At 43.5% G+C, this 21,143-nt stretch overlaps 1 protein-coding gene across 1 annotated transcript in view; it reads left to right on the top strand.

Moving 5' to 3' along the window:
- Positions 1-1,154: 1,154 nt before the first annotated feature.
- The window catches only part of CDYL (chromodomain Y like), a 90,719-nt gene continuing 70,730 nt past the window's right edge, over positions 1,155-21,143 (top strand). The window contains exon 1 of the mRNA XM_089682206.1: positions 1,155-1,557. Within this exon, the coding sequence (XP_089538332.1) occupies positions 1,534-1,557 (24 nt within the window). The 5' untranslated portion in view covers positions 1,155-1,533. The remainder of the gene's footprint in view (positions 1,558-21,143) is intronic.

Here is a 21,143-nt window from a genome sequence, read left to right as displayed (position 1 = left end):
GTGCTTCATATCAGTGGGAGGAATGGTGTCTCATCCTTGGTGCCAGTGGGAGGAATGGTTCCCCATTGTTGGTATTACTGGAAGGAATAGTGCTTCATATCAGTGGGAGGAATGGTTCCCCATTGTTGGTATTACTGGAAGGAATAGTGCTTCATATCAGTGGGAGGAATGGTTCCCCATTGTTGGTGTTAGTGGAAGGAATAGTGCTTCAGATCAGTGGAAGGAATGGTTCCCCATTGTTGGTATTACTGGAAGGAATAGTGCCTCATATCAGTGGAAGGAATGGTTCCCCATTGTTGGTATTACTGGAAGGAACAGTGCCTCATATCAGTGGAAGGAATGGTTCCCCAAAGGCTGGATAAAGGCAAGGATCTGGCCTGTGGGCTGCAGTTTGGGGACCACTGCCTTAGACCTAAACAAGCATTGATCCCTAGCTTTCTCTCCCACATGTGCTTTACACTAAGGCAGGCCATACATTGTGCAATTTTCAACCCATGGTTGAAGGAAAGAAAATGACCCTCCCACAGCGCTATTGTGTTCTGTTGGTGGGAAGTCCCCCCCCTCCCTCCATAGGATACAGCGATCACTGTTGGCGGCTACAGCCCGTGGTAGTGATCGGGGGGAAAAGACCCAACAGGTTGGTTGTACTGAAGTCGATGGATGGATTGACTTCAGTTCAACCAGCCTACTCGTAGTTGAATGGAAAGTTGGATTGAATTGCGGTCCATCTGCCATTTGGGGTGTGTGATTGGAGGCCATTGTTCATGGAATAACAGGTCTCCAGAAGTTGAGGGCTAGTTGCTGACTCTACAGGCAGTGTGCACCATGGCAGGCTTTGTGGGCTGATCACCGAGCCCGGAGCTGTCCTAGTGCTGGCTGAGGGGACGAAGTGTTTGGGGTAAGTTTGGTGATGGGGGAAGGTCGCCCTGTGTGAGTAATGTCCGGGAACTTTCCACGTGCCCAGTGCGGTAGGCTCAGTAACCGGCGAGGATGGACGACACGGACAAGCAGAGGTATGAGGGGGGGACGGTGTCACTTGCTGGAGGGGGGGTGCGAATTGGAAGGACAATGGGAGGGGGCAGGAGGAGGGGAGTACACGAGCGACCTAGCGACTCCGAAGAAGAGAGAGGAAGGAGGGAGGGGTGTAATAATGGCGGTGGGCGGTTCGGTGCTTGGTGCTGAAGGATACACTGAAGAAGAAGATCCCTGAGCTCGGAACGCGCTTTTCCACCCGCCCTCACCCCCCTCCCGATCTGCGCTCGATTGTGGATCCTGTGGATTGCCGGGGAGCCGCCGCTGCCGCTGAGTGTATACACAGCCATCCCTCCTCACACACATACACGGCTCGGTGTGCCCAGTGAGTGTGCCCGACTGACTGAGTGTGTGTGTGTGAGGCGGCTGCGCAGCTCCTGTGCGCACACACACACCAGCAGCAGCACACTGGCATTTCAGAGGAGGCCAGGCACACACAACTGAGAGAAAAGTAGTCTGCTCAGCCCGGCAACGGCTCCCAGACCCCCGGCCCCCTCCAGCATGGCTTCCGAAGAACTCTACGAGGTACAGTAACCCGGCCGGGCAACGGACACCCCGCCAGGGGCGTTGGGGGAGGAGGGTGGGGAAACAAGTGACCCTTCCAGGCAGCTCTTCTTCCCCTTTTCTCTCCCCCCTCCTCCTCCCGGTAGTTGTGTGTATGTGTGGAGTTGTGTACTCCTGTCCCTCCTTCCTCCCACCGGCTGCACCTTCGTCTTCCTCCTCCTCTTCCTCGTCTCCAGCACTCTGTAATAGCCCGTATGCTGCTCAGCACTCATCAGCAAGCAGTTTGCTGGACAGAAATCATGAGCAGAGCCAAGTGTTGGGCCGGCCTTCCTCCTCCTCCTCCTCCTCTGCAGCCGTGATGAGGAAGATGAGGGGAGAGAGAGAGCGAGCTCCAGCCAGCCCTGACACTCACTTTGCTGGGGTGGGCTTCGGAGAAAAGTGCTGTGGAGGGGAAGGCAGGCTGAGGAGACACTTTCCACCAACTCCTCCGCCGACATATGGGTGCTGGAGCCGAGATTGGGAGGAAAAGTCATCTTTGTGAATGTGCTGAGGCAGCAAAGCACGTAGCGTGTGGAGGGAGGAGGGCAGACACGTGTGATTGGGAGAGATAGATCGATAGAGGGGGGCACAACTATTGGCAAACTCCTTCCCTACTACTCCTCTTTACTGGGGAACTTCTCCTTTCCATTGTCCCAGATGGCTCTCCCATGTCCCACCAAAAAGTATCGAAAAATATGTTTGGGAATGTATCATCTTAAAATCAGCAACATACACTAGTGAAGCCTAGATGTGTCCAAGGATATCTGCTTCTGAGATTGAAGACCCTACTTTTGTTTAATGGTAGTTAAGAAATGTAAGTGGGTCTTGTCCCTGCCTCCAAGCTGCTGATTGGACAGTGAAGGGAGAAGCAGCAAACTGATGAGCTCATCTTCCCGTCACTCTGCTCCCGCCTCCTTGTTTAGCGCTTGAGCACTGCAGTGCAACTGATTGGCCCCTCGTGCTGCTTCTCCCTCACCTTCTTAAGAGAGAAGTTTAGGAATACAAAAAAATCAAACAATCGTACTCATCTAGATGGCGGCAGCAGTCCTCTGCTGTCTCTAAGACTGAGAATTGAGCAATCAGAGACCACCTATTATAATAGAATGAAGTGCAGCGCTAAAATGAATATCATATAAAACACAAAATCATATATAAAACACTCTCTAAATGAGTATTAATAAGTCCGCAGCTGGGTATGATGTGATGACTCTATAAACCCAGTATGAAAACTGATCCGGTATCCAGGTGAAAAGAATGTAAAGATTGCCCACTCACCAGAAGCGCAATCTTAATGCGCATGTAGAGATCTCAAATGGCCTGAGGTTCCGTGCAGGTACTGCCTGGTACTGCGATGTCCCTCTGTAGGTCCCTCTGTTTGGTTAAGGGTATGCCGGTCCGGTCTATGACTCCCTCCTTTGGCCTGGACAGATCACCTGGAATCCTGGGCTGTAAAGCTCAGTACAGAGTATGGTTGTCTATAGGCATAATGAGCTCGTTTATCCCAGTATTATATTCTGAAGGGGATCCTTGTTTGAAATGAAGAAGAATTATGCCTGTCCACCTCTCACAGAGGTGACGTCTCCAACATAAAGACCACCTATTGATCAGTTTTCAGTCTTCGGCGTGCAGAGAGATGGTGACTGTCAGCCTCTGGCTCTCTGCTCTGCCCCTCCAGCGCTCACTGAAGTGCTGGGCTGTGGAAGGGGTGGGAGCGCTTGTCTCAGCCAGTCAGTGGCCAAGCCATCTGCCGGTCCAGGCATCTGGGTGGATCCCAGGGTCTCTCCAGGGCCTAAACCGGCCCAGTGACGTCAGCTGACTTCAGCTCTGGTTCACACTGCTGGCTGGTTGTGGGTGCTGCAACAGTATTTGTTCCGGAAGCTGTTCTCAGTCCGCAGCATGGGTGCGAGAACCGCAGGGAAATCACCCAGTCTAATATTTCCCTGCAGCCATGTTTTTAAAGAAGGGCATGCACTTTTTTTTTTTTTAGGAAAACGCAGGTACGCAGCCCATTCAGATGAATGGGCTGCCGTGCCCGCACAAATGTGGGCCGCATGCTGTGCACCAGGGCTTAGCTCGCTGTGTACCATAGAAGTATAGCCAAAATAGCTTTGGCCAAGCTTATCCTTTAACTTCTGGTGCCCTGCTTGTGCCCCTTTGTGCTTATAAAGTATATTCCTTTAGCGCACCATACTGGAATCAACCATAGTGTTAAGGCCTGGTTCACACTAGTGCAATTTCAGATGCGACTTTTGTCACACAGAATTGCATGACAAGGGAAATCACATTGTTTTCAATGGTACCCATTCACATCAACTTAGCACAGAGCGATTTTTGGAGAAGGTTCCTGTACTACTTTAGTTCTATTTTGACCCCATGGAATACAAAAATGTTGCACCCAAGTAGCACTCCTTATTCGAACAAAGTCATATCAAAATTGTATCTGAACAGTCTGAACCAAGCCTAAAGTAGAAGCGTGGACTTACAAAGAACAAAGTAAACACACATACAGGCCTCCATACTGCAGCATCCGTATCCGGATGAGAACTGAGCGATCACATGACCACTGATCACTCAGGTCTCAGTCTGCTCAGAGCTGAGAGCTGTGTATGCCACACTTAAGATATGTTGCCAGCGCACTGACAAGTTTGTTTCAGAGTGCAAGGTCCCTCTTTATTGTATGATCACATGGACAGAGTTTCAGGACCACGCAGGGACTCCTCATCAGGCACAACCTTCATTGTGCCAACAGCATATCTTATCTATCCGTTTGTTACTTATTGTGGGTCCCAGGGTTCCCAGCAGTCAGTGGTAGTAGCATTGATTTGTAGAGGGATGTGAAACCAGTGATCTCTAGCAGTCTTCTGTAACAAATCCCTACTCTGTAACATTTCCCTGCATCATATCTTCAGCCTTCAACTACACCTGTAGCATGTCGTCATTCTCTGACCATCCAGTGTGTCTGCAGTTCTTAAAATTCCCACTATAGCACTATATATACTGACTATTTTGTGCCGCCCCCCAGGGATGTTAGAGGCCACAGTCGAGTCCCCCGACGCCTAGAAAGTTGACCATTACTGGTCTAAACTTTACAGTAAAGTTGGCTGCAAGAGGTGTCTGATTTCACCTTTTCCAAACAATTGTCTATGCAGGTAAGTGTTGCCTGTAGATAAAACAAACTGTGCAGCTTTGGCTAAAGTTGAATAATGCCCTTGTTAAAGGGTTAGGCAGTTTATGTATCTCCTGAAGCCTGGCTGAAACCTTGCTATAGGTATAGGTCATTTGCGTACCTCCTGAAGTCTGGATGAAAGTTCCAGAGATGGCACCATTCCATCCTGCCTTATTGCTAAAACACTACCAGTGTTCAAACCCTCTTACTTGCATTCTCTCCGCTATTGCAACAGAGGAGGTAGTGGACCACACATGTTCAGGGATTTGCTCCTGTGATGATGGGGGTGAGCAGTAATGGATGGTTGTTTCTTAGCAATGTCCTAGCAACAAAGCAGAACGGGATGCTGCCATCTTTGGGAGTTTATTGACCAGGCTTCAAAAGATACATAAATGGCCTACACCTATAGCAAGGTTGGTCACAGTTGCACCGTGTGTTTTATTCTATAGGTTCCCCTTCTTACTTGCATAAACAGTTGTATGGTAAAAGTGAACTAACCCTCTTCAGGTATTTGGAATACTTGTTTTTAACTTTTTGTTTCCTAAGAAACATATCTACAAGAAATGTTTTTTGGGGTCCTGGAGTTCATCTTTAAAGAGAGTAACCTAGACTTGTTGGAATACCCTATCCATTTGATTACATCAGCTAACTAGGCTCCTAAATTCAAGCAAGGAGGTCTTAATTAGAAGAAAAAGCTTATGGTAACCTGCCTTTGGGATGATGAACCACATTAACAGTAATAAGTGAATTGTTGAAAGTATAGCTCTATTAAATATCTATGCTGTTTCCATCATATATTTTGCTTTTTAATTTGCTTTTGATCAGGCACCCAAAAGATCTATTCAATATACGTCTCTGTATCTCGTAATTGTTACCTCTATTCTGGGAGCAACCTGTTGATTGTCATTTGCAGGACCCACTTAATATTATTAAATGTATAGGATCATGAACAGGCAAGAATTCAAGTAATTCAATGAGGATTAAAATGATTATTGTTGGTGTTTTTAGTAATTTATCTGCATGATTGGTTGTACTTCTCTGTGGTATAAAGGCATCATTATATTCCATTGGATGATTTTGGTAACTCCAACTAATGGGGTTTTTGTTCGACGTTAACAAATTATGCATTTGAAACAGAAATGAAACCTTGATGTTTATACGGCAACAATGATAACCCCCCATCTCTCAAGTTTGTTTTTCATCTATAGCTATAGTGATAGCTGTAGTGTTCTATGCATTACTGGCAATCTGATGGTTTGGGAGCAGCAGTTATATGTTCTGTCGATGTGCAGAACAAGGTATCCTCAAGCCTATACATTTGGCCTAACAAGTCTAGTCAATAGAATACTCTGCATATTTTACTGCACAGTTGGGTGTTCTGCGTGCTTGAGCTTTGTAGGGACTGTGAAAATATGCATGCTTTCATAATATCCCAGTTTTGCAGAGTTGTATTCGTACATTATTCCAATAGTTATTCTTGACGTGTGACTACGAAAAACTGTAATGTTGTATCACTGCTTGAAAAATGTTTTTATCTTCAATTTCCACCTGTGGTTGAAGGTCCTGACCAGGCTATATTCAAAGGTAGACCTTTTTAGGGATTAAAGCTTTTTTTACTTGGTGGGATTATAGCTTTTTTACTTGGTCTGTTAAATTGGTAGGCAATTTCTTGACCTTCATGAGACTGTAGAATATTATTTCATCATATAGACTTATAACCCCACAGTTTCTGAAATGTAAATGTAATCTGTTTGCCCTTCCTCATTAGCTAGTAGCCTCAAAACTAGTTTCACAAACCTGTATTAAATTGCATTACAAGTATAAAAATGATGGAACAAACTACTCCCATTTGAATGTGGCTTTCAACCCTTTACCAAGAGGAACATATAGGAATATTCATATTTCCTACTGATAGAAATTTTCACTGTGTTAACATTAGCCACCATCACATCAGAAGTAAAGAATGATAATCATACATAAGGACCTAAGAATGATAATCAGGTAATTCATTGTTTGTACCTTGTAATCGTTCTTCAAATAATTAGGTAACTTTCTTTTACAAGTAATTACTGGGGATGCACCAAAACGTATTGGCCAAAATCACCCCTTTCGGCCGTTGGCTGATATGAAAAAAAGCACCGATACAGGTGCCAAAAAAACCCCAGCCCTCGCCGCCGCCCTCCCGCCACTGCGGCCACCGACCGCCATTCGGTAGTTCTCAGCCTTACCTGAGAAAACATTGAACGATCCCGGCGCTGGGCATACAGATTAGTGAAGGAAAGATGGCTTCCACTCATCTCTATGCTCTTGGAGGACTGGAGCGATGTCCCTTCTGGTTCCGGCGATTTCTTAAAAATGTTTTTAAAGCACTAGATCAATGCTTTTTTGATCTAATGCTTTACATTGCAGAGGAGAGATTTGGTGTGTTATTGACCCCATATCTCTCCATAAAGAGGGCCTGTCACTAATTATTTCTATCACAAGGAATGTATGCAGAATAAAAGTGATTAAAATTTTTTTAAAGGGACAGTGCAAAAAATAAAACAAACATTAAAAAAAAAAAAAAAAAGTTTAAAGTGCCCCTGTCCCCCTGTGCTCGCACGTAGTGGTGAACGCATACATAGGCCATGCCCACATATGTAAACGGTGTTCAAACCACACACGTGAGGTATCGCCATGATTGTCAGAGCAAGAGCAATAATTCTTGCACTAGACCTCCTCTGTAATGTTACACTACTAACCTGTAGAAATTTTTAAAGCATCACCCATGGAGGCTTTTAAGTACCGCAGTTTCACGTTATTCCACGAGTGTGCGCTATTTTAAAGCGTGACATGTTGGGTATCTATTTACTCGCATAACATCCTCTTTCATGTTTTACAAAAAAATTGGGGTATATATATATTTTTTTTTAATCAGTGTATTTTTTTCCCAAAAAATTATTCATTTTTAAAAACTGCGTGTTTCGGTTTTCGGCCAAGTGCATTTTGAATTTTCGGTTTTGGTACCAGAATTTTCATTTTGGTACACCACTAGTAATTACATTATTTAGTCATTTTATTAAATTTAGAGCTGTTTTGCATCATAGTTCACTGTTTTACTTATCTGTAAAAAGGCTCCACTCCAGAACTTCGGAATTCCTTCAGTAATCTCGATATCCTTTACCCATTTAATTTTTTTTTGCCATTTGAACTTATGATTCTACCTTACTGCTGTATGTAGCTTTTGGTTTCATGCAGTGTGATGCCTGAAAAGTAAGCATTTACTAAGCTGTTAGTACACCCTTTCCCGTTTTGCAGTTCAAATGTATCAAAACGTTTATTTTTTTATGATGGTGATCTTCCTTCCTTTGTCTTCATGCTTTTGAGAGGGCACATACCTATATCAGGGTAGAGATATAAAATTCAAACTTCCAAACTTTTTAAGGCATTAGATAAATAATTGACTTGGTTACTATGGAGACCGCTGGTTTAAATTATGGGACATTCCGTTGTTTACAAATGTTTGAAATTCATAGTTTTTTGGGTGGTTTTTCTGTTGTAACACAATGTGTTTTTAACAGAGCAATACTGAAAGCATTTTGGAAAATAAATGGCTAAAAGAGAGGAGTATATTTCTGCAAGTTCAAATCTGGTAATATGTTTTATTTACAACATGTGCTCAAAACGCATAGTGTTTGGAAGTATTCTAGGTAGTTTTGAAAGACTGCAATACATTTACCTGTGGGATATGATGATCGGTGTATTGGATCTTGTGTATCTTTTGAGGTGCAAAGGCATCTTTCACTGTACTGAACCCATTGCCACTGGCAGGATCATTATGCTGGCAGGAAGAGCTCCTATTATTCACTGTGATTGGCTGCATGATGATGAAGTAATCAGGAGCCCATATTACTGGCTCTTGATTGTCTGCAGTTTACTACGAGTTTTTGGTGACAACTCAGTTAAATTCTGGGGCACTGATTGTCTGAGCCCTAGAAAAACACAGTGACATATTTATGTGGCAGATGGGCATAAAGGTAGGTTAAAGCATGTGGTGAGCTGTCGATTTTGTTTTGTACTTGGCATTTCAGCTTCCTCTGTATATTGGGTCTTCGAGACTTCTTAAGGTTCTTAGTCTGTTACCTGAATGGACTTAGAAAAAACTTTATTCAAGTACGTGTAATATTATGAATACATTGACAGGCATGAAAGTGGCCTCTTCAACTGATAACTAAATTTCCCAAAGCGTCTTCCAGGATGGCTGCATGAGATATAGTGGCTCCGTCCTCTACAGGAAACACAATATAGAAACAGATTAAAATCCTTTCCCTCCTCCTTGTCCTCAGTTGTTAGGTTTCAAACCCTCCAGGTGAACACATCGTTAATCTTTTTTTTGTTTTCTACTGTGCGGGTGATTGTGGTTACCTGCTCTTTTTCTTCTATGTATTGTGAGCCTACTTGTGGGTATGGCCTCAAGCAGTTGCTATGCTGGGATTTTTTAGTCCCCGTACCTTGTCTCGATCCTTGTGGTAGACTGACTCCAGAAGCTTCTCCTTAGGCCCTGGGTGTTGGTCAGCCAAATGCTGGGGGGGTTTGGGTGTTCTGAGGGTTGCTCTGCACTTGTCCACCGAAGTCTGTTTGGAGACCGCATGGTCTCTCTTATCAGGTGTTCCAAGATGGCAGCAATAACATCATTTCTGGTTCCTTTTTGACACCAGAGGAGTGTATCAAGATGGCAGCAACGCGTGATGATGCACTTCCGATCGCCAGGAGGACACGCCGAGGTGCCACTTTTTAAATAGAGGAAGCGCAGACTGCTGGGGAAGGGGTCCTGGAAGAGTCATATGGGTGCTTGTGGTCACTAATCTGCTAATCCCAGGCAGCAGTGCTGGGCTCTTCTCATCCCATCATGCAGGAGGGGGAAGTTGTGGACTCAAGCCTCTAAGCCATCTGGTCATCCAAACACTTCCTCTGAAAAGTCCAAGCCCCGGCTGCTGAAGTAATAGAACACTTGTACCTTAAGTAAGGGAGGAGGGGTGGGAGACAGAGATTAGTAAGCCTAGCATATTTCTTTCTCTGGTTTTCTCTAGGAATCTTGCAAAATCAGGAGGAGATGTGGGAGCTGTGGCTCCAAGCTCTCAGATTCATACACTAAAAAGATTTGAGAAAAGTGTATATTATCCGTTGCGGGTTCTGATTCCTTCTCCTTCATTAGGAACGTCATGCTCTCTATGCGGGAAGACATTGTTTCCACATTGCATTCAGTTAGATCTGTGGTTTCTGATGAACCTTCTACGTCACAAGCGATTTCCCTTTCTAATGAACACACTCCTATAAAGTTTTCATCCTTAGATGCGCAGGTAACACAGGCAGATTCTGATGAAGAGGAAGGGTCTCCTCGTTCATCAGAAGTGAGTTCAGTGGAAGGGGGAAAAGATGTACAAGAAGGTTATTCTTGCAGATTTCTCTTTCCAGTGGAGGAGACAGATACATTGTTAAAGGCTATCTATACGTCTGTACAGATTGTGGAGGAATTACCTCCTCAATCCATTCAGGATGTAATAAACAGAGGTTTGAAAGAAAAAAAAAAAAAAAAAAAAAGCAGAACATTTCCTGTTCTTAGGTTGCTCAGGGACATGATTATTAAAGAGTGGAAAGATTCAAAAAAGAAGATATTTCTTTCCAGGGGCCATAAGTGGAGATTTCCATTTGGATCGAAGGAGGAGATCTTCTTTAAATGTTTGTAATTGTATACCTCTCTTTCCCAAGTCTCCATGGTTTGTGACATATCCTTTGAAGATGCTGGAATTATAAAGGATCAAATGGATAGGAAGTCCTTGTTGGGCCTGGGAGGCATCAGCTTTTTCTCTAGGGCTGGCTCTGGCTGCCACTTTCTGGCTCTAGCCAGAAACTTGGATGTCTGGGTTGACAAGTTGGAAGAGCTTCTCTCCACAGATACCCCTATTGCTCAGGTCCGTGAAGCCCTTGCACTTATCTCAAAATCGGTAGCTTCTAGTAGATTCTGCAGCAGAGAGTGTTTGGGCTGCTGGTAGGGCTTTTGAACTTTGCCCACAGGGCCATTTGACTCAAAAGTGGGAGGGGGATTTGTCTCCCAAATCCAAGCTCTGTGGCCTGCCTTATGAAGGCAATCTGTTTGGTTCTGGGCTTCAGACCATTCTATCTCATTCCTCAGAGAAGGGCAGTAAATTCTCAGGCAAGAAAAAGCATTTTCGTGGCAAGGAACCCTTGCGAGGCAAGCGGACAAAGAGTCAATCTGATCCCAAAAGCCCTCAGTCTGATCCCAAAAGGCCACAGTCTGGTAGAAAGCACTGGTCTTTTGATAAGACCGAGGGAAAAGGGGGTGCCTTGTTCACTTCACGAGACTTCGCTCTAAAAACTTTTACATTATGCCAGGCCTGAGATAGGGAAGGTTATCCCTCTTCTCCAACTTTTGGGAACAAAAAAGGCGTAAGTCCTTTTGTGAAGGAGGGGCACAGACTGGAGTTTGTCTCCCCCCCCCCCCCCCCCTCCCCAACATTTTTTCGCAACAAATTTGACAAAGGGCAGGCTCAGGCTTCTTTGGAAGTGGTGGCTCACTTGGCCTCACAGGGTGCCATCATCCCAGTTACAGTGGAATACCATTTCCAAGGTTTCTATTCTCATGTATTTCTGGTAAAAAAAAATTCTGGTGCGGATTCAGAATGATCATCAATCTAAAAAGATTAAACCATCACCTTTTGTACGAACGGTTTCGGATGGAGAGTATCTATACCGCCAGGAACCTGTTTTACCAGAAAGTTTTTATGGCTTTTCTGAACTTGCGGGATGCATAACTCCATGTGCCCAGTCACCAAAGTTACCAGAAGTATATGAGCTTTGAGATCTATTCAAAGCAGGGATTGCAGCATTGGCAATTCCAGGCATTCCTGATCTGCCTTGCAACAGCTCTGAGAGTGTTCACAAAAGTTTTGACAGAAGTCATGATGATTTTGCGTATGCAAAGCATAGCTGTTGTCCCTTACTTAGACGATCTTTTTTGATTTTTTTCCCAATCAAAAGAAAAGCTGAAGTCAGACTTAAGTCTAGTTATGTCAGAACTAAGATCTTTGGGTTGGTTAGTCGACCTAGGAAGGTCTAGCCTAGAGCCATGCCAGACAGCTAAATTCTTGGTTTATGAAGTAGATTCAGTTTCTCAGAATTTGCTTCTGACAGAAGCAAAGGTTCAGAGATTGATGTCCTCAGTCTGAAACCTGCAGGATCAGCAACAGGTTTCCTTGAGACAAATCATGCAGGTTCTCGGGCTGATGACAGCGGCCATTTGCGGAGTAACCTGGGCTCAGCTGCACTTGAGAAAGCTACAGTCCTTTTTACTATTATACCAATAACCACCCGCGCCTATGATTATCAAATACAAATAAACACAAAAGTGTGGACATTTTTGAAAAAACTTCTTGTCCAGGGACAAAATCTGGGTCCCAATCTACTTGTCCCGCATAACAATCTACATGTCCAGATAAAAAAAAAAATATTTAACCAAAACTTTATTTAAATCTGAGTTTCTTTTAGGAATGTCTGGGGCTTTATGGTGAAGTAAACATTTCAATTTTTTTACCATTCCGCTGTATATCTCCTCCTCCCCTCCCTGCCCATCTCCAGCACCGCACCTGGTGACTAGCAGGGAGGAGAGAGAATTTGCAGTTTAATAAGCACCGATTGGGTACTCCTCAGGAAAGGGGAGTGTCGGGCTTATCCTTTATCTCTTTCGCTGCTAGAGCCGTTTTTGCGGTTTTTTTTGCACGTTTAAAAAATCATTTTAAACTTGAAGATTACACAAAAACCCCAAACATATATTTTCTGAAAGCAGAGTTCTTAGAGAATAAATTGTGGTAGTTCCAATTTTTCAGGTCGCACAAAATTACCACAAAGGCCATTGAAAATGAGTCGTGGATGGGTGTTCCAGCATGACAATGACCCAAAACACACGGCCAAAGCAACAAAGCAGTGGCTTCAGAAGAAGCACATTAAGGTCCTGGAGTGGCCTAGCCAGTCTCTAGACATTAATCTGATTGAAAATCTGTGGAGGGAGCTGAAAGTTCGAGTTGCCAAATGTAAGCCACCAAACCTTAATTACTTGGAGAGGATCTGTCAAGAGGAGTGGGCCAAAATCCCTCCTGAGATGTGTGCAAACCTTTTGGCCAACTACAGAAAAGTCTGACCTCTGTGATTGCCAACAAGGGATTTGCCCCAAGTACTAAGTCATGTTTTGTGAAGGGGATCAAATACTTATTTCCCTCATGAACATGCAAATCGGCGCATAATTTAAGACATGCATTTCTTTTAAAATTTTTGTTGCTATTCTATCTTTGTGTTACAGTACACCTACCATTTGATTTTTAGACTGATCATTTCTTTGTGAGTGCGCAAACATTCAAAATTAGCAGGGGATCAAATACTTATTTCCTTCACTGTGTATGTGTGTGTCTGTGTGTCTATTACCCTAATAATGTGTGCTTCCATCTATTTCAACACCATGAAATTATGGAATGTCCATATGAAAGTTCAAATTAAAGTGCTCTGTGCACGGCTCCCAACATCCAGTGTGCCACCACCAATAATAAGTATTTAATCTCACTCACCAGATTTCATTGACCTTCTTGTCATACAACAAGAAAAGTCACCTGCGCTTAATGGTTTCCCAGGAAACAGTTGCGATCTGCTTGGCACTTCTCATCGTTGTTGCCTCTCAGCAATCCAAATTAATTTCCAATGGTGGTAACAGCATAAATTTCAAAAAGGAGAGAAGAGGAATCCGCTCATAGTGTAAACTGTATTTTTTTTAAATATTGTATCACATAAAAGAATATGCCCATAAAAAGGTAAAAATGTACAAGCAATCCTGATCCGATCAAGCAGACACCGCCGATCCTTCAGTGTGCGTTTTACCCGAGACCAAAGTTCAGCAGATGGAAGAGATGGAAGCACACATTATTTGGGACTTTGCACAGTGATTGGTTTTGAGTATAGAAAAATAATTTTGTTTGGATTAATTTATTTTTGTAGGAGTCATGGGATTGCAGACACACTTCCCTGGACAAGGTGGTTAATCTTCCTCAGGACAATTCACTGGGGCTGGATTGGTGGGTCAATATTGTCAGAATCTGATAGTGGGGTGTTCTTCGTCCCAGAAATACCCAATAAAGATTACCACAGATGCCAGCTTCTGCAGTTGGGGGGCTCATTAAGGTCCTTACCACACACAGGGAGCTTGGGGTCCAGACTTAGTAGAGGTATCCTCCAGATTCAGAGAGTTGTTAGCTGTTGGGTATGCCTTAAAGTATTTTTCAAACACCATCTAGAACCAGGACGTTTTGGTCTTCTCAGACAAAGCCACTACAGTGGCCTATTTGAACAGACAGGGAGGTACAAGGTCTCAGAAGCTGCTTTCCCTGGCTCAGGAAATTCTAGTTTGGGCAGAAGGTTGTCTGAATTCCCTGAGAGCGCTCTATCTCAGGGGATCAGAAACTGTTCTAGCTTAGGGGTGGGCAACTGTGGCCCTCCAGCTGTTGGTGAACTGCCTCTGCCTTTCAGAGTCATGCTTGTAACTGTCAGTGTTGCAATGCCTCATGGGACTTGTAGTTCTACAACAGCTGGAGGGCCACAGTTGCCCACCCCTGTTCTAGCTGATTATCTCAACCGAAACCCAGTGCAACAGAGAGATTGGGAGTTGAATGCAGAAGTTTATGTGCATATTGTGGACCTTTGCTGCCTACTTGTGTTGGACTTGTTCGCCTCCGACAGAAGCAGGTTCAAAACTTTTTGCTCCAGAGAGGGAGTCACTAGCTCCAGGGGCAGATGCATTGACTCACGTTTGGAACTACAACCTGGCTTACGCTTTCCTACGACTGGCAATCCTTCCGCAGGTGATGTGGAAGATTGGGAAGACTGTTAAGTCATCCTCAAAGCCCTGTATTGCCCAACAAGTAGTTGGTTTTCGATTCCAATGTCCCTATCAGTGTCCCCTCCTTGGACACTCCCAGATTGTCTGGATCTACTGTTTCAGGGGCTGTTTCTCCATCCCAATCCTCATCTATTCCGCCTGATGGCTTGGATGCTGAAAGAAGGTTTCTCAAATCTAAAGGATGTTCGGAGAAAGTAATCAAGACTCTCCTGGGCAGTAGGAAACTCTTCCCTAGGAAGATTTACGCAAAGGTTTGGAGAACTTTTCACTCCTGGAGAACTAGATCTGCAAGGTCAGAGATATCCATTCCTGTGGCTCTGGATTTTTTGCATGCCGGGGTGGACAAGAGGTTAGCAGTCCGCAAGTGGTTTCCTTGTCCGTCTTCTTGGACCAAAGGTTAGTGGAGGATTCTCTGCTTAAGAGATTCCTAATTGCTAGGAGAGACATACCCCTAAAGATGCTTAAAACTGTTGCTCCGTGGGTTTGTCCCTTGTTCTGGAGGCTTTCACGAAGGTTCTATTTGAGCCATTGTCAGATTGCTTTTTGAAATTTCTTACATTAAAAATGACTTTTATGCTGGCCATCACCTCAGCCAGGAGGGTGGGAGATTTGCAGTCTTTTTCAAGTAAGGATCCTTACTTGTGTATTTTGGAAGATAGGGTAATTCTAAGGTCGGATCCTATGTACCTTGCGCGTAGCTCCACCCCCATGGATTCTATGTACTTCTGAAGTTGCTTTAATAAACTGCTACACTTTATCCATTCCCTTTGGTGTTTGGCTCCATGCGGTGAACGCTCCTCTTTCCATACAGTGGCCATTGTGTGATTGTCTTACTGATTTTCCCAGAAGTCTGCAGATACAAATCCGATTTTGGCCATCCCCTGCAACAAAAATTAAATTTTTGGTAAGATACTCCCAAAGGAAAAACAGGTCTATAGGGATGCAGACCCTGCACTGTCCTGATTAAAACCCTGATAGGTAGGAATCTGTAACAAAGTTTCTTAAAATCCCTGAAATATGCATTGATCACCCAAAGGAGAATGTTTGTTTGTTTTTTTTCTTCGCAAAACTGGAGTTACTCTAAGGCTAGACAGTGACTAGAAGTAATTTTAAAAACTAAATCCTGTGTGATAATCTTTGTGAATTAACTTTAAACAACTGTTCTGTTTTAGCATACAAAAATCAATAATATAACATAAATCACTGTTAATGCGGCGTATTCATGCAATATTATCCATGTCTTGTTCACAATTTTTGTACTACAAAATTGGTCTCTCTAGCTTTTTTTTTTTTTTTCTAGGAAAAAAATATGTTGCCGTCATGGAAATGTCTGCACTGTATAGCTCAGTCACAGAGTGACTTTTTTTTTAACGTTTGGAGCTAGTTATAGAATCACTAGCTCCAGTAGCTACTCATGTTATCCAGTGTACCTGCTGATGACCATGGCACAACAGTAGTATTGTTGTGCCAGCGTTTTGGCAAAGCCCCCTTTTTTTGGTATATTTTGGGCCCATTACAGTCCTGTGGTGCTTCAAATTTCCAGTCAGGGAGCACACACTAATGAATGAGCGTTTCCCTTCTCATTCGTTTGTGTGTTTTTTTTTTTGTTTTGTTTTTTTTTTAAGGGTGTACATTTGGGTCTTTACTCTTGGTATGGTGGAAGTGGGAAGGATCCTTTATTAACTCAGCTGACTTTTTCTTCATGAGAAACTTAGTTTGGTACCCCGTTTCCATTGGAATCTCTTCATTAAAAAAAACTGAACCCTGAATGAACGTAATCACGCTTAACTGGGATGTTGGAGTCTCTATATAAATTAAAAACATCTGCCATCATTTGACTCACTGTAACTAATCTTGAGACTTCTTGCATGAACTTATTAGCAAGGGAAGATTAGGGTATTGTCAGTAAATCATACATTCTTTGTTCATTAAAGTTATAAAGGCTGAAGGTTTTTTTTTACTTTCAATGCTTTCTCCGCATTAAGGTAAAAACCTGAATGCAGCTCAGATATGATTTTTTTTTATTAATTTAAGACTTCATTTAGGACTTTATCCACACTCTGCTTGAGCTGATGTATTTATGCAGCTCTCTGGATTAACGTATCCTCAGCAATTGCCTTGGAGGCCATACATGCACACTGCTGGACTGTACAATTACAGGGCCTGCTTGAAATGTGACTTTTACCACTGGGCTCTGCATTGTGATACTTTCTACATATTTGTATACAGTGTTGTGAAGTAGGCTGTGTGGTCCAAGCATCGGTAGTTACTGTGTTTAATGATCCTTGGGTCCCATTTTGTATTCCCTTTTTCCCTTTAGTTTCCATGGAAATGGCTGTAATACTGAGGTACTACATCACGAGGTGGGGTGTCGCCACCACACACTCTGCGCCCTGGTTCAGCCATTCAGAATGCGGTTGCGCCTTCCCACAACTACTCACAGCAGGCATTAGTGAGTAACAAAGGTTTTACATTGTATTTGAGCTAAGTTGCCCCTGGTTGAGGTTCAATATTTCAGATCCAAAGCAAATCAGCAACACTCCCAGTGTATCCGGTCCCTCCAGCTCACGATCCACTAACAATTCTGGGGTGAACTGCAGTGTTCTTTAAAGGGTTTGACACTGACAGCCTGGAACTTTGTCCCTTGCTTGAGTTCCTACCTACCTCTGAGCTTTTCTTAGCACTGGTGGGTGTAGCCCATACTTTTTTTTTTAACTTGGGAGGATTTCACTGGAAGCTTTTGCATGGCTTTATGGGCCAAATTGCAATTTCCATTACTGACTGACCGCAGAGACCATAGAACACCTTCCCATGTAGAATCATCTGACCTGCCTGCGGCCTGTATCTGAGGAGGGGTCTCAAAGATTCTTGCCGAAGTTGCAGGCAGCTTCCGTAAATCCCAGGCTTAGAGAAAGCATTCTGGCTTTTATTGGTGCTTTGCATGTCAATTTAAAGATAGAGAAGCAGAACCTCTAGCTTCCACTACTCCTGCTACCTGTTTAGGATCCCCTCTTACATCTATAGGCAAACTGGGAAACTCCTGATAAACTCTCTCAAACATTTTGCAGTCCGAAACTCGTTTAATGAGACCTGTTCTGCCTCTACAATCTAAGCCCTAACCCGTAGGTAGGATCCCTACTTAGTCCAGTGAAAGATGTCTTACTCACAGCCTCAGTTAGTTTGGCAGACAGTGACTCAATCCAATTGACATCCAGCAGATTGTAAAAAGCTTTTACTCCAAAACTTATGAAGATCATACAGATGAGCATCAGGTTAAAACATCATGGTGTGTATAGTTCCAGCAGGATACAGTACATGTGGAGAATGAAATTGGAGACTGAACATGAAGAAGGGAGGGACTAACTACATAGAACATGCCCTAGCTACAGATTGAGGTAGGGACAAAATTATTTAAAAGCATACACACAGACAAGGCATGTGTAACATGATGCCCCCTGTCGGAATCTATTATTTCAAATATTAAACAATTAAGATTCAAGTCCAAACAATAAAAGAAGACTATTCCAGGAACACTTGAAAAAGAAGATAAAGGGAGAACAAAAAAAATAATAATGCAAACATTAACATGCTGTAAAACATGAAAGCCACTACTCGTGGCTGTATGATGGTGCAGAATACAGTTTCAGAAGGGATAGCAGCAACATGCACGAGTCCTTCTTACTTCCCTTTTGAACCTTTAAACAAGTTGTTGGTTTAGAAGATGAATCCTCTTCTTTTAACAAAGGAAGTAACACATTGAATGACGGCCTCAATTGAGGAAGGTCCTTTTGCATGTGTGCCATCTGCCACACGTTGTGGTCCTCAGCATTGGTTGCAAAAGGATAAACCACACACACAAGATTTTAGATCGCTGTCACAATGAAAGATCACTTTGCAAAGTCTTCGAAACGGTGAGAACGTAGCCTCATCTTTGACTTCACAGTCCTCAGAAGGAAGGCTTTCATTACATTGTCACTGTTTTAGACAATTTTGTTGAAGCCTGAAGTTGGCAGTGGAAAGCATCTCCCGAGTTCTCTTGAGTAGATCAATGGCTTGAGCCTGTCATCTACATAGAAATTCCTTTTCCCAAGTAATGAGCATCAGATCTGAATTCTTTTTCACTTTGAGCTGTTCTCAGCCCATAAATTGCTATAGCAGGAGAAGGGCTGTTACAGAAATATGCACTTTCATTTGGTAGTCTGACTTCAGCACTGACGCTAATGCAATCCAATCAGAAACTTAGTTTGTGTAATCTTCTGAGACAATGGAACATTTGCTGAATGAAGTCCACAATAGCAACTGATTCTTGTCTGAAGCAGAGCAAAACTTCTATAAGGTTATTGTTCAGATTAGACCCAGTGAGAAGAACACCATTGAGGGAAACACTTTGTATTGAGCAATTGAGTCAAAGACCACTTTGATCTGATCTGGTTTGTGAAGATGGTACACGCAAAAACATGGGAGGTACCAACATTCCTTTCCTTCCATGAGAGGTGGGGCAGGCTCAGCGCGATTTCTCACCAACACCTTCTGCATAAAGTCAACAAAGTTAATTTCAGGTTTTCTGTTCAGGGTTCGTTGTAATGCAGTAAATTGTGCTTCTGCATGCCAAATGTTATTCGATAGTTTCTTGAGGTACAACATTGCAGTGGTGCCACCAAGCTGTTGGAGTTGTCCTGAAAATGCTCCTTACTCATAGTTTTTAGGAACTCCTCGTCTATGGTGGCTGCCGGCTCTCTTTCTTTAGTCATTACATCAAACACTGTAGTGCCAACAATATCATCCCAGAAATGAAGGACTATGAAGAACTGCTTTGTGCCTTTACTGCAAAGTCTTTGTCATGGTAGTAATGTGGGCACTGTTCAAAACACGTATGTGACCATTTGGCAGAATATCTTGAAAGAAGAAACTGTGGAAGACTTCCTGATATTACCCAAACAGATGTTGCCTATGATGACCCAGCCTAGATTCAGGCATTGGGCATATAGTGCGTCAGGTAACCTGTTTATTTGTTGGCAAGCCTTGTGTACCCTTAGGATATCTTTGCTAAGAAGCAGGAGAATATAAGCATTTTTGTCAAGAGCTGGTATGTGGTCAGCTATGCTCCTCCAGATGAGAGTAGTGAGAGACAGCTGCAGGAGTAGGTATCTCCTCTCTGTTGGTTGGAATCTGGTTGGACTCGGTGAGAGTGGGTACTGGTATTTCTACGCTGCCATTCAGGGTTACTACTGCAAGACTAGTGGCTCTCCTGTCTGAAACTTCTGTGATGCCAGGTACCCATGGTGTATGGTAAGGCATCTCCTGTTTTAACAGTTCAAAAAGCTTTGATCTTGCAAGAGACCTATTACTCTGGTGATCCAGAATAGTATACAGTCTTACAGCCTTTTTTAGGTTAACCCTTGGCTATACACCAACTAAGCATATTTTGGCACAGGATTTTTCCTTCTCTATAGATGTACATGTGGAGAAAACTGGAGTACAGGACCGTGTTTGCTGTGCTCTCCCCTCCATGCTTTGCCTCAAGAGGATTATCTGTAGACAGAGAACTTCGCTATCTCAACCTTTTGGCGCCGGCCGAACGCAAATGTGCAGCCTCCTGGCGTCTGGGCCTAGATGCCGAGCGGCCGCATATTTGCGTTCTATTAAAAAAAACATATGTGCTGAGAGCGCGCACCCTGAATGCTCCCAGCACACATGTCCGGTACTTACGGAAAGGTCCCGATCTCCTCTTTCGATCGGGACCTTTCCCGATCATGTGACAGCATGTCATGGCGGTCATATGACCCTAAACCCCACCCCGCCTTCCGGCTTCTGAAACCCTTAAAGGGTTAAATATCTCTTCAGTTGCTTTCCAGGCCTGGGCAAATGATGTCATACATCCCAGGTTTTTTTTCAGTTAACCATACCCTCCTGTCTGCATGCCTGAGCTAAGAGCAGATGGATTCCAGGAAGTAAATACATGAATTATCTGCCCTTACTCCAGGTGGCCATAGCCAGAAATGCTAGGCGGTGTTTTTCAAACTCGGCAAAATAAAGCATGGAGACATGGATGAATGGGGTGTTTTGCTTTGAATGAATAAAAATGAATTAAAGTTTTCTGTTTGTGGTGCTCAGGCGCAGTGTACTTCTGTTTTTAATAGTGGCCTTACAGTCTTTAGCATGGTGTTCTATGGAAGCACAGTATGTGAAGCAAACCCTAAATTTCTTTAAAACCTCTTTGTGTTATTGCAAGGGTTTCTTTTTGAAGCGATACACCTCCTAAGCAGATGTGGTTTGTTATGTATGGAACATTGAAAAGTGATCAGAGCAACAAAATCAAGAATACAAAAAGTTAGAGACTGGAGTAGGTTTTAGTAGAATATCAGTGCTTTTCATAGACACTGGGCCTCTGCCATCTCTATGTGGAATGCATGAGTTTGTAGGCCTTGGAGAAGGTGGACGGAGAGGGTTGGTCTCTCCAAAGGA

The sequence above is a fragment of the Staurois parvus genome, unplaced genomic scaffold (assembly GCF_062004578.1).
Source record: "Staurois parvus isolate SC_StPar_1 unplaced genomic scaffold, SC_StPar_1.0 ptg000287l, whole genome shotgun sequence".
NCBI classification, from domain to species: Eukaryota; Metazoa; Chordata; class Amphibia; order Anura; family Ranidae; genus Staurois; species Staurois parvus.
The sequence above is the reverse complement of the archived record's forward strand: the minus strand, read 5'-3'. Positions and strand labels throughout refer to the sequence as shown.